This window comes from Heterodontus francisci, chromosome 13, assembly GCF_036365525.1.
Source record: "Heterodontus francisci isolate sHetFra1 chromosome 13, sHetFra1.hap1, whole genome shotgun sequence".
NCBI classification, from domain to species: domain Eukaryota; kingdom Metazoa; phylum Chordata; class Chondrichthyes; order Heterodontiformes; family Heterodontidae; genus Heterodontus; species Heterodontus francisci.
In genome coordinates, this window is record NC_090383.1 from 76,330,949 (window position 1) to 76,344,074 (window position 13,126).

Here is a 13,126-nt window from a genome sequence, read left to right on the forward strand (position 1 = left end):
GGAAGGAGCGGATGAGACTGAGGAACTTCGGTGGACAGCCAATTTTTCCCAAAATCTTGTATAGCCTGGCTCTGCTGACTGTGTCAAATGCCTTAGTGTGATCTACAAAAGTAGGTAAAGGAGTATACTCTGTTCCCTGCACTTCTCTTGTAGCTGGTATATGGAGAAGATCATATCCACGGTAGATCTGCCGGCACGGAAACCACACTGTGCTTCCAGGTACATTCAGTCGTAAATGGAGTCTTTTATGTATGACCCTAGCAAAGGCCTTCCTGGTGACGTTAAGGAGTGAGATGCCACTGTAGTGCTACGTTATCATTATCAGAGCTAAGCAATCCCAAATGGCCTATTGATTTGAGTAAAGATGAATAGGTTATGCTTACCTGCCCTTGAAATGTAACAAATCAATTGAAAGGCATTTTTTAAAGTTTAAAATATAATCGTAGGTTGTTTCTTTAATATTTTTTTAAAACAGACTTTTGAAAGAATTCTGTTGCCTTTTTAAGGTATTTTGAAATATTCCATGAAAACTATCAGATTGTAAAGCTATTTAATTTGTGGGTACTTGGAAATTAACAAAAACTGCTGAGCTGGATAGAATTCACATTTTTTTAAATTTAAGTTATTCACATGTCGTGACTGTAGTGTTGCAATTTTTGCACTTGCAGATTGTTTGGGCCCTAATAAGTTGCTAAAAATAGTAATTATTGGTAGTAGCAAGGGTCCTACCTTTGGAGCTTTAGTTGGTTTACTGACCATTAATGTCAAGCATTTGCCCACCACTGCCTGCACACCTGTTGCTGCTGGTGTCCCACAGGGCTTTATGCTCATGTGGTATTTGATGTAGATGTATCCATTGTGGTGATTGTCACTTGCTTATGCTTTGCCTGCAAAATTCATGGAATTTTATTAATGCCAACTCTGTTTATCATTCTGAGTGAGTATTTAAATCTGGAATGGCCTGGAGCCTTGAATCCAGCAGGTAAGCACTCCATTTATTGAGGCCTGTGGATTGGGCAAGGCTTTATTTCTGTATATTTTTGAAATGTGGTCCATCTGGCTGGGTATCTGCTTACCTTAACTGCTAGCTAGACCCACAATTTCAGGCACAGTGCACCTGATTTCAGACACAGGCTCAGATTTCAAATTTATGGATCATACTACCCATTGACAGTGGGTCAGAGGAGACCCAGAATTAAATTTCTACGGAATGAAGCCATATGCTGCTCAGCAGAAAGTAAATTTGTTTACAGCTAATGGGCTGGATGCTGATAAGAGTTGAATTGTAATTGATAATTCCTCAGATATTTACCTACTTTTATTTTCATGTTTGTATTGAGACTGTTTTATTTTGTTTATTTTGTTTTAAAATCCCATTCCCAGCACTATGCTTCTGGTAAAATATTAAACCTGCTGGTTAGTATGGGTCTCAGTTTTATAACTGAGTTACATATTGTTGAAAAATAGCCATAAATCTGCACCTTTATATTTACCTTGAGTAAGTAAAACTACAAACAGTTTTGTACAGGTGACGTAAATAAAAGTGATATTGAATTTCTGTATAACAGTCTAAACTTATTTAATTACTTTAAACCAAAAAAGGCAGTGTATTAGACCACAAGGGTTCTTGTAAATGTGTCAGGTATAGCAACTGTGAACATATCGGGATAGGTTTCTATAGTTACTAATTGTGTGGTATTCTCTTTCATTTGTGTGTGGAATTTTATTTTAAATGCATTGTGTATTTTAAACATTGCGGTCAGATAACTTACTGCAGTGCAAATCATCCTTCGTATCCATGGAATAATCTAAAGCCTATAATGCAATCTTTGTTCCCTACAACACTACTACTCATTCGGCACTAGGGACTGTATTATGGGGTGTTTAGGCCTATCAAGTGTCTGGTGCATGGGCTGAGTATTAATATTGTTTTGTGCTTAATGCAGGCCTGAACTTTGTGTAAACTAAGGGATTGCTCCATAATATGCTTGCAGTTCCTGAAGAGTGTTCCAGACACTCAGTGCTCAAATGAAATGACTGCTGTGTGGGAATCTCCTCTATATATCTTGGTTTTTTAGCTTTAACAAGGTGGAGGCCTTGCTTGCAACTATTTATGAGCTGCTTTGGTGGTTACGTGTTTACATGTATCTGTTTAACTGCTCTGCAAGAAATAAATTTAGACAGCTTCCTAAAACTGGGCCCTAGCTGTCTCTCTGCCTTGCTTCTAACATACATTTCTAACATTTTCAGCCAGTTCTCCATTAAGGATGTCCACCAGCCTTTGAAGAACAACTGGTGCTGGATACTTTGCACCCTCATCTTTGTATATTCCCAGTGAATCATACTGTATGCACAATGCTAATATTTAAAGGAGCTGAATTTGCATCATAGAACAAGGTCAGCTCATATCAATGCCAGTGTCACGGTGCCCGAAGAGCCATGGTCCCATGTCACTGTTCACAGACCACGTCATCATCTCCCTCATGTAATCAAACAAGATTGAAATTTGGTGATAATTACAAAATCTTTCAAATATTAGTGTTCAATGAGTAGTGTGGGTGAGTTTTAATTGTGTGTTTATAAATTCTACAGTCAAACCCAATTCTTAGGCTGTTACTTATGTTGTTTTTTCAGACCTGCAATAACAGAACGGAAGCCAGCAGAATTCAGCACACTGAATGATGTTGGATATCAAATCCGCATCTAAAGAAGCCATGGAGTGAAAGCTTGTACCTTTTCGCTATCTTCAATGGTGCTCTACCTTGCACTTTACTTTTCAGTCATTTCTTTTAACAGATCAACATTATTTATGAAGATTTGTGTATACTGTTGTTTGTACTACAGAACCCAGAAGGTCTATTCATCTATAAAATAAAAGCAAAATACTGCGGATGCTGGAAATCTGAAACAAAAACAAGAAATGCTGGAATCACTCAGCAGGTCTGGCAGCATCTGTGGAAAGAGAAGCAGAGTTAACGTTTCGGGTCAGTGACCCTTCTTCGGAACATTCATCTAGGTCTATTCATCTAGTTTTTAAAAAAAAAAGAATTGTACATTGTTTAATTCCCCAATTGTAGCACTGTGATTAGTATCCCCATTATTGGTTTGCAATTGCTGGGAGGTGTTATGGTGTGACCCCCACCCCCCAACACTTAATGCTTGACTGAAAATCAGATGGCAGTGCTTCCTCAATGCCACAATAGTGGCTGATATTTGGGGTCTGTAAATAGGACTATGTGAGTAATTTTAAAGTCAATTAAAGCAATAGAGAACAGTTATGGGAAAAAGTTTACTTTCCATAATAGAAGTAGCCAATGAAAGAGAAAAAACACTTTCCAGAGCATCTGCTCTTAATAATTTTCAGTGTATTTGATAAAAATATTTTAATACTATCGAGGACAAATGGAAGAAACCAGTATTTGAGTTATTTTCAGTGGGTATAAATATACCATACTGACCAGGAAGGTCCCAAGTTTGATCTGTGGTCTATACTGGTCTGTAATCTCAGCCAGGTCTACAGTGTGGGCACAATTGTTCTCAGCGTCTCTGGGTTAATAAGGGTAAATAAATGAGTCGGGTCCTGCTCCTGCTTGTTATACGGTGGTTGAAAATAGGTGGGATGTCAGGTGAGGACAGACAAAGCTTGGCTATGATGCCCGCACAGTAGAGTATTATACTAACAATCATAGTTTACAAATGAAGAATGGTTACTTAAGTGTGTATCTGTACCATAACATGATGGTGGGAGATAATTGAATAAGTTTTAGATCGACACAAAATGATTTCCTATGAAATCTTCTGTTTAGTCAATGAGAACATTTTGTAATTACTCTCTCCCTACTGTGGAGGTTGGGGACCTTATGAGGGAGATAGGAAAAGATCAAAGAAAGAAAGAATGTAAATTGTCCCAGATGCAGTTTTAACTATATGTTACCCCAAATAGTCACATGATCATTTAAGATTAGGAAAATCTGAAGGAATTCTTTTGTCGTATATTGGGCTTCAGAAATTGGAAATGCTTTGATAAATCTGCTGCTAAAGAGGACAAGGCGTAGTTAGGAGCTGTGTGTTCTAATGAGCAGTGTGGAGCAGGTGTATATCTGGCTTTTATTTTCTGATTGGTTATTTTGAAATTCAAAATAAAATTGCATAATGAATATAATTATAATTGCAAAAGCCTCTGCTAGCTGTAACCAATTGCCCCCTCACACACCTGACAGTAAGAAATGCTCAAACGGTACACACAACTACTCTTGTGCACCAATAGTCATTTCGACATCAAAGTTATAAGATATTCCAACAAGCTCAGGGCTGAAATTCCATGAATGGCAATCCTAGTGGTTGCGCCATGGTTGTACCTCCTACACTGACCTCTGCCAGAGTTTGTGGGCTCATTGGGAAGGCAGGTCATTTGCATCAGATTGATGTGGCACTTCTTTGGTGCCCACCTACCCTATGCATCAGATACCTGGTGTGACCAACCTCCCATGAGTAGTCTAAGCCCCCTGCCAACCCCAGCCATGGCTCCAATCAAGAAGACCAATCGCATAATTAATTTATTTTCAAAGATTGTCCTCTTCGGTAGTCCATGCCTTCCTCAGGCATGGATCAGACATCTGGGACCCACACCTATCCTTCTAGAGGCTGGTATGCCTCATCTCTCTTGGTACATTGGCCAATGTAACTTCCTCACTGAGGATCCATGGCAGGAATTCCCAGTTTACAGAATCTCTATCCTGGCGCATCATTGCCCCAGTAAAGAATGGTCAAAGTTCTGCTTTTACAAGCCAATGTGAAAATAGCGGAGACCTGATTTAACAGAGTCTCCCCTGTTGCCTTGGTGTTTCCACCAGTTGCAAAAGGAGACTAGTAGAACCCCAGGGGCACTTTGGATCTTAATGTTTTACCTGAAATCCCCCATACTTGCCGATGGCATGGAACGTGATACCTTTCAAAAATTTAGTACATTGATGGGCCTCTTGATGACTTTGGTCTTTAAGCGAACATAGCTGAGGGAATTCTGTCTCTTTGACTTAGGACTTATTTTAACCAGTCCATTACCTCTCTTAAAAGCTCCTAAATAGCATGGTAGTTCCCTAGTCCATGACTCAAATCACTCTCTCTCTTTCTATATCTCTTACAGGAATCTAAATTTAAAACCACAGATGCTTTGTTGTTGTTTTCATATCTTCACACACTTCCCTTACAGAATAATGGGAAGAGATGAAACAATAGTCTAGCAGAACTCAGCATGAACACTTCTTCGATGGCCATAACTGTCTTTATATCAGCCGATAAGTGGTTAGTCCTACAGCATGGGAGCATTTTATGAGCTTTCACAACCCTTAGGGTGAGGGGGCCACACTCATCGACTAGCCGTGAACCCAGAATTCAGAGATGGAGCTGAAGTCATTACTTGCCAAGACTGTCAAGAGCAGGGTTTGAGAACTCTGCATCTTCTGAGTCAGAGGCAGAATGTCACCACTTAGCCAAAGGCTCACTCCTGCCACATCTTTAAGATAACATTAGGTATGGTATGTCAAGTGAATAATAAGAGTAATGCCAAGAGTTGTTTCTTTCATACCAGACCAAGATGTGGGATTGAGACAAAACTCCCATATTCTCTTCCCAACTTATTTGAGCTTTAGTAATATTTTTGAGATCACACAGAAGTGCAAATGCCTCAATGGTATAGCATGGAGTCTTCACTTTGGGTTTAAAGTGGCCATCTAGTGAATTGGATACAAAGTAGTCGTCCATCTTAACTGCGAGCCTTGATGACCAAGACCTTGAGATATGTCTTATCTGGGAAATCTGGAAATAAATGTAATTGTGTCCCTGCTCTCCAGAAATCCTCTTTTTTTTCCATCTTCTATTTGTCTCTGTATTTTCCAATTGCTGATCTTACTGTCAGTTAGGACTGTCCAACAAGGCCAAATCCTTTGAATGGGCCACAGCCATCTTGCTGTGCCTTTTGCATTCTTGTTATATATCTAACGGTGATTGCAATAATAGTTTTCTACTTTAATTTTAGCATACCCTTTGTTGGAATATTCCAATTTCTGGATGCTTTAAGGATACTTACTTCATGCTTTAATGTAGCTAATGTAAGGGTTTAATTGGAGACAAACCTCACTGTTAATATGGGTCAGTCTAAGAGCAATAAGTTGCAGACTCTGGAAGTTCCATTCTGGCACCTCTACAGACTCTACGTTCAACGTATCGCACTCCAGATAAACTTCAATCATTCTTTTTAATAGACTGTAGGAATTTTGCAAAACCTTTGATAGGGAGCATAGAAAACTCATAGTTCAGACAAATATATATTTATATCCTTATTGAGTCAACTCTGTGGAAAAGAGATAGCAGGAATTTTCTCTGACTCACCAAATCAGCCCTTAAATTTGACAACAATCATACAAAATTACATTCAACTATCGAAGGCAAAGACTGTGACTCATATCCAATTATTTCATAATTTTGCATGAATTCTTTTTAAATAGTTCTTGACAAGTAATTTCAAATTCTTGGGTGTTATAGTTGCCGTATTAACAGATCCTTCCCCAAGTTTGTGAAATCAGGTAAACCCATCTTATCATGCCCTCAGTCTATGATTCTTTGTGCATTTGCCCTCTGTGATTCTAGAATTTCTATTGAAGTGCAATCCAGAATCAAAGGATCAGCTGACCATTGTGCTATGTCACTGGAAAGTTCAATGAAAAACCTGTTAGGTTGGCCATTTTTGGACACTAAGGGAATCAAGGGATTTGAGGATAGGACAGGAAAGTGGAGTTTAGGCAGAGGATCAGCCATGAGCTTATGGAATGGCAGAGCAGGCTTGAGGGGCTATATGGCCTACTCCTGTTCTTATTTCTTATGTTCATATGTATTTATGTTGATTCAGTTTGAAGTATCTTACAGTATAAAGTATATTCTTCATGATTATCAAGCCAAATTTCTATCTCTTCACTCCCTGATGCATGAAAGTATATGCAGCCAAGAAACCTATGGGGGAAGTCAAAAAGAGAACGAGTAAAGCCGGGTTTGGGGGTTGACAGTGAAGAATAGGGAGAGTCCCAAATGCCGATTATTTTCAGTATTCACCTTTGAAAAATGGTCAATGGACTTTTCAGGTTGAAGAAATCTGAGGCTACTTTTGTCTTATAACTTCAGTGACCAAAATTGTAAATCCAGTGGTAAGGGATATAAAGCACCTTCTATGTAATGCTGCCTTAGGGAGCTGTGTGTTCTTACAAGCAGCATGGAATCAGCGTGTATGTGTGTTTATTTTTCAGTTCTGAAAGAGGATCCTATAATGCAAGTTGTACCAGTGGCCATGATTTGCTCAAGTGGGTGAAAATAAGGGGGTACTGTATTTTACTAGTTTAGTTTAGAGATACAGCACTGAAACAGGCCCTTCGGCCCACCGAGTCTGTGCCGACCATCAACCACCCATTTATACTAATCCTACACTAATTCCATATTCCTACCACATCCCCACCTGTCCCTATATTTCCCTACCACCTACCTATACTAGGGGCAATTGCTAATGGCCAATTTGCCTATCAACCTGCAAGTCTTTGGCTTGTGGGAGGAAGCCAGAGCACCCGGAGGAAACCCACGCAGACACAGGGAGAACTTGCAAACTCCACACAGACAGTACCCGGAATTGAACCCGGGTCGCTGGAGCTGTGAGGCTGCGGTGCTAACCACTGCGCCACTGTGCTGCCCATCTACAAAGCAAAAAAAAGAGTTATGTACAGTAATGCCCTCTCTGTAACCTGGCCATACAATTAGGTCAAATCTCAGTATTTCAACATTATTTTCATGTGCCAATAACTAGATTCTAACCTGAAACTGCTACTATTTTGTTAATTGCATGCCTTTCCCTTGAAGATATCCTGTGAATAACAATACAAAAAAACCTTCATGAAAACACACAAGGGTACCAAGAAGAAATTAAAATTGATGTATACATTCATAGGTATGATAGTGTAGTGGTTATCTTACTGAATTAGTGATTCAGAGAATATGAGTTCAAATCTGACCATAGCAGTTTGAGAACTTGAATTTCTTTGAAAATTTGGAAATAAAAAGCTGGTATCAGTTTTTTAAAAATGTGAAGAAAACCAGTCATTCTTACATGGTCTGGCCTATATTAGCTTCAGTCCCACATCAACGTGGTTGGCTCTTAACCGCCCTCTGAAGTACTGTAATGAGCGACTCAGTTGTATCAATTCACAGACTGCCGCTGTTCAAGAAGGCACACCACCATCTTATGGGGATGGGCAGTAAATGCCAGTCTTGCCAGCGACACCCACATCCTGAGAATTAATTAAGAAAAGGTATTTATAGTTTGAGTATGGATTAGAAAGATATGTTTTATTACACAATCTTAATCCTGAAGGACAGCAAAATTTCCTCAATGAGTTTTAACTATTGCATTTAATGTTTGACAACTCTTTGACCTTCCACTACTTCAATATTGATATTTTTAAAAAGGATGTTGCTTTACATTGATCAAAACTGCATTGCAACAGTGAGCATATGGGACAGTATTAGAATTAGTGCACTGGGGCGGAGGTAAAAATGTGAGAATAAACCTGGATGCCTGAGCTCCACTCCATTTTTATTTTAGAGTTTTTTGAATGAGAACCTTTTTAATATGCAACTTGAAATATCTTGTGTGAAACCTTTGATCTCAAGTGGATTTTTTATTTAATTGTTAGCTGAACTTGGTTAAAATATTTCTATTTATTACATTTGTGAACTGCATTTTTAATGAATACAATAGATGTCATCTCAGACTGCATGTTTTAATGAGGGGAGAAAGTGTACATTTTACATTATGCATGAGATATTTTAATAAAGTCATCAAAATCAAATTCTTTCCAAAGGTGGTGGTATTTGGAATGTATTTAATTGCAAACCTGCTGGGGGACAACATTCCCTCAATAATAAAAACAAGAAATGCTGGAACCACTCAGCAGGTCTGGCAGCATCTGTGAAAAGAGAAGCAGAGTTAACGTTTCGGGTCAGTGACCCTTCTTCGGAACTGACAAATATTAGAAAAGTCACAGGTTATAAGTAGGTGAGGTGGGGGTGGGGCAAGAGATAACAAAGGAGGTCGAGATTGGACCAGGCCACATAGCTGACTAAAAGGTCACGGAGCAACGGCAAACAATATGTTAATGGTGTGTTGAAAGACAAAGCATTAGTACAGATTAGGTGTAAATACACTGAATATTGAACAGCAGCAAGTGCAAACCTGAAAAAAAACAGTGGGTAAGCAAACTGAACAAACTAAGATGAAATGAAATAAATGCAAAAAAAAGGATTGTAAAAAATGTAAAAAAGAATGTTTAAAAAAAAGGAAGAAAAAATAACTAAAAATGAAAGTAAAATGGGGGGCTGTCATGCTCTGAAATTATTGAACTCAATGTTCAGTCCGGCAGGCTGCAGTGTGCCTAATCGGTAGATGAGATGCTGTTCCTCGAGCTTGCGTTGATGTTCACTGGAACACTGCAGCAATCCCAGGACAGAGATGTGAGCATGAGAGCAGGGGGGAGTGTTGAAATGGCAAGCAACCGGAAGCTCAGGGTCCTGCTTGCGGACTGAGCGGAGATGTTCCGCAGGGGTTTACTCCAGGGGTCAAAATCAAAGTTATCAAGTCCTGCATATTTCCAGTGATGGTCGCTAATTGATCTGTGCTGTTGCTCATGGGTAGTCTATGGCCTGGAGTCTAATTTCTAGTATGGCTCTGATATTTACTGTGATACTGCTACAGCTTAAAAGTGATCGTAGTTCATATTTTTCTGTAATCCACCAAATTTATTGAAGAAATACATTCCATTCTTGACAAAGGTAAAAATATTACAAAATATTACAAACAAAACAAAACTTACAGATTTTGAAATATATAAGCCCCACAGTATAATATACATTATACTATCCATCTAGCACTGGAGAAAATCAAAATACTGCAGATGCTGGAAATCTTCTGGATGCTGAAATAAAAACAGAAAATGCTGGAAAAGCTACCCAGGTCAGTTAGTATCTGTGGAGAGACAAACAGAGTTAACATTTCAGGTCAATAATCTTGGGCTGAATTTTGCTGCGAGCATGCCACTCCTGATGTTGGGGTGAATTCTGGGTCGGAAACCTGGAAGACCGAGTGGCGGGATATCGGCTGCGATCTTCCTGGAGGTGCCAATTAAGAAGTCACCTCCAGGAACTCTGTCCAATTAGTGACCGAGGCCGGGTTCCAGCTTCGGGAGGTCCAATCAGCGTCATCCGCTTTTGCAGTATGTGCGATGCCTGAACATAAGAAGGAGCGGCAGTGGAGTCACCTTTATTGGGAGGGAAGCAGTTGTCATTGAAGCAAGGCAAGCCTTAACAGAGACATCAGTCTCCATGAAGTGGCTGCTGCTTAAGGATACGTCCCCTTTGTGATTTACTGCTGGCAAATAAATGTAAACTCTCAATTGACTCGCAGGTCAGATCTCCATTGCTGGGCACCTGACACGCGGAGGCCTGTGCATCCCAGGGAGAAACTCTTGCAGCGTGGAAAATTGCAGATAAGTGGCTCATTACTAGCCTTAATTGGCTGCCTACCACTGCTAGGCAGATTGCTGTTGAACCCACTGGTCTAGCATTATTGGTGAACCAATCCGACACACAAATTTCCTCATGCCCCGCCTCCACGCTACTTCTGTGGGCCTGGGGAAATGCCAGCCCTTTTGATAGAACTGGATAAAGTTAAAAGATTTAATATGTCAAGAAAAACAATGTGCCAAATAATGGTTGGAGAGGGACCATATAAAAGGCGAGGGAAGGGTGGAAATTAGAAGAAAAGTTGATGAAATTTTCCAGTTTGGGACGAGAGCGGGAAATGGTACTGATTCAGTCATCAATGTATCAGAAAAAGAAGTGAGGGAGGGGGCCTGAGTAGGACTGGAACAAAGATCTTTCCACATATCCTAGGAAAGGGCAGGCATAGCCAGAACTCATGTGGATTCCTATAGCAACAACTTTCATTTGGATAAATTGAATGGAGTCGAAGGAGAAGTTGCTCAATGTGAGTATGAGTTCAACCAGTCGAAGGAGGGTGGTGATGAATGAAGACTGATGGGGCCTCCATTCAAGGAAGGAACGGAGAGCCCTCAGGCTGTCCTGGTGAGGAATGGAGGTGTAGAGGGATTGGATGTCCATGATGAAAACAATAGAACAGCAGAAAACTTGTTTCAAGTGCAATTAATGTTCTTTTCTCCCCATAGCCTTTTATTCTATTATGTAAATTCTATTACTGTTCTTACAGTATAATAAACAATCCCAATGCAATTAATCTTGTGCTGAAAAAGACATGTAGACAAGCAGTGCTCTTTTTTTGCTAAATTTTTTAATCTCAGCTTTTTTTATTCTTGTAAATATGATTTCATTATTTAGTAGAATTGGGTTGACTCAATGTTGACTGTAATGTTGAATCTGTTTTTTATTTATGTCACATTTTCCCCTCAGTTTCAGCACATTGTGCACATTCCTTTTACAAATATTCACTGATCTCGAGTCCTTGGGGAGCAGCTGAGACCGTTGCTGATAATTTCATCTGAGAGTGCTTTGCTAAATCATAGGAATGTGCAGTGATCAAGTATCAAGGCTGTCTGAGATGATGACTCTTCCACTGTTAAATGAATAAAGCATGTTAGCAGAATGTGGTTGTAAGCCCCAGTGAATTCTTACGAGGTTAGGGAGTTGTCATGTGATATTACTACTCAGCATTCAAGCTATAGTGCCACCATCTTACACCAGTCTGAAATTATAGATTTTCTACTTAAGTCCACAGTGTCTGAAGACTATCCCATTAACACGGTCCATTTTCTTTTTCATCTTCTGAATGATTTTTGTGTTCAATAAAGTGAAAGACAAAAGTGATGGGAAATGGACTTTATTTGCACTTGGTGCCAGTATGATCATTGTCAGATGTAGGATAAAGCCCCCACAGCTCTGACCCAAGAATGTACCTCAACATACAACTCAGAGAAGTATTCCTACCACACCAATATGAATCTATTTCATTTCCGACACCAGCCATTTGTGACTGATCTACTAGAGCATTCTGTTAGCACTGAATTAGATTCCTAATTAATATATTCAACTGGCCTAACACCTGTTTTAGGCAGCTGTCTGGGTGCCACTGAAAACCAGACATAATGCACATCAATTTCAATTCCAGGCAGATAGACTATAGAGAAAACAAAAGCCAGTGACAGAATTGCAGATTGTAGCCCTGAATGAGGAGAGACATAGACCATGAATAAGTTGATGATGGCAGAGGCATAGCTGGAGGAGAGACTATGGAATGAATGCAAGTGAATAAATTGGAGAGTAAGGTAATAGATATAGTCCATTCCATGTTTTTGAGAGAGACAGCGAGCTCTGTGATTACACAGGACGTGTTCATCCAGGACCACATGGCAGAAGAAACCAGAACAATCAACACCACATTTAGTATGGTTAAGGTTCATTGAAAAGAAATTGTCCTATGCCCTTTGTTCATGAATGACTCTTATTTTTTTGTTCTTGCAGGAAAAGAGAAAATTGAATGAGTGGCTTATTCTCAGGGATAGATTCAGATATCTGTCAAGGATGCAATATGAGTGAAAATCTGATCGTGGTTGCAATCCTGGATTATCTGGAATGGGTGGTCAAGGAACAAGTGTGAGCAGGGATGGTACTGAACCTGATACTATCAGGAGATGGCAGAGTAGGTCAGAGTCTGAGTACACCTCAGGAACAGTGAACACAGCATGTTGGAGTTTAAGGTTAGGCTTGTGATGGTAAAGAGAATGAGGGTAACAGAAACATTCAGCTTTTCTCTGGCAGATTTTGATGAGGTGTGAGTTTAGGAGACTGGATGGTTAGCACTGTAAGAATGGAAAGGATGGATGGAAAATGGATCACGTTTAGAAATGCCACAGAATATAGAACAGAAAGTATAACACTAGGGCAGAAAGGTAACAGAAGGAATAGTTAAAGTGGGCAATAATGGAAGCAATGCAGAGGTTAAGGGCAAAAACAAGGTTATTTCAAGTTAGAGGTAGAAGGGTGGACCAAGAGGAATATAAAA

General features: G+C 39.6%; 1 protein-coding gene across 1 annotated transcript in view; it reads left to right on the forward strand.

Annotated features, from left to right (window-relative positions):
* vash2 (vasohibin 2) overlaps positions 1-6,108 on the forward strand; it is a 151,611-nt gene extending 145,503 nt beyond the window's left edge. Inside the window, exon 7 of the mRNA XM_068045008.1 lies at positions 2,635-6,108. Coding sequence (XP_067901109.1) covers positions 2,635-2,707 — 73 coding nt within the window. The 3' untranslated portion in view covers positions 2,708-6,108. The remainder of the gene's footprint in view (positions 1-2,634) is intronic.
* Positions 6,109-13,126: the final 7,018 nt, after the last annotated feature.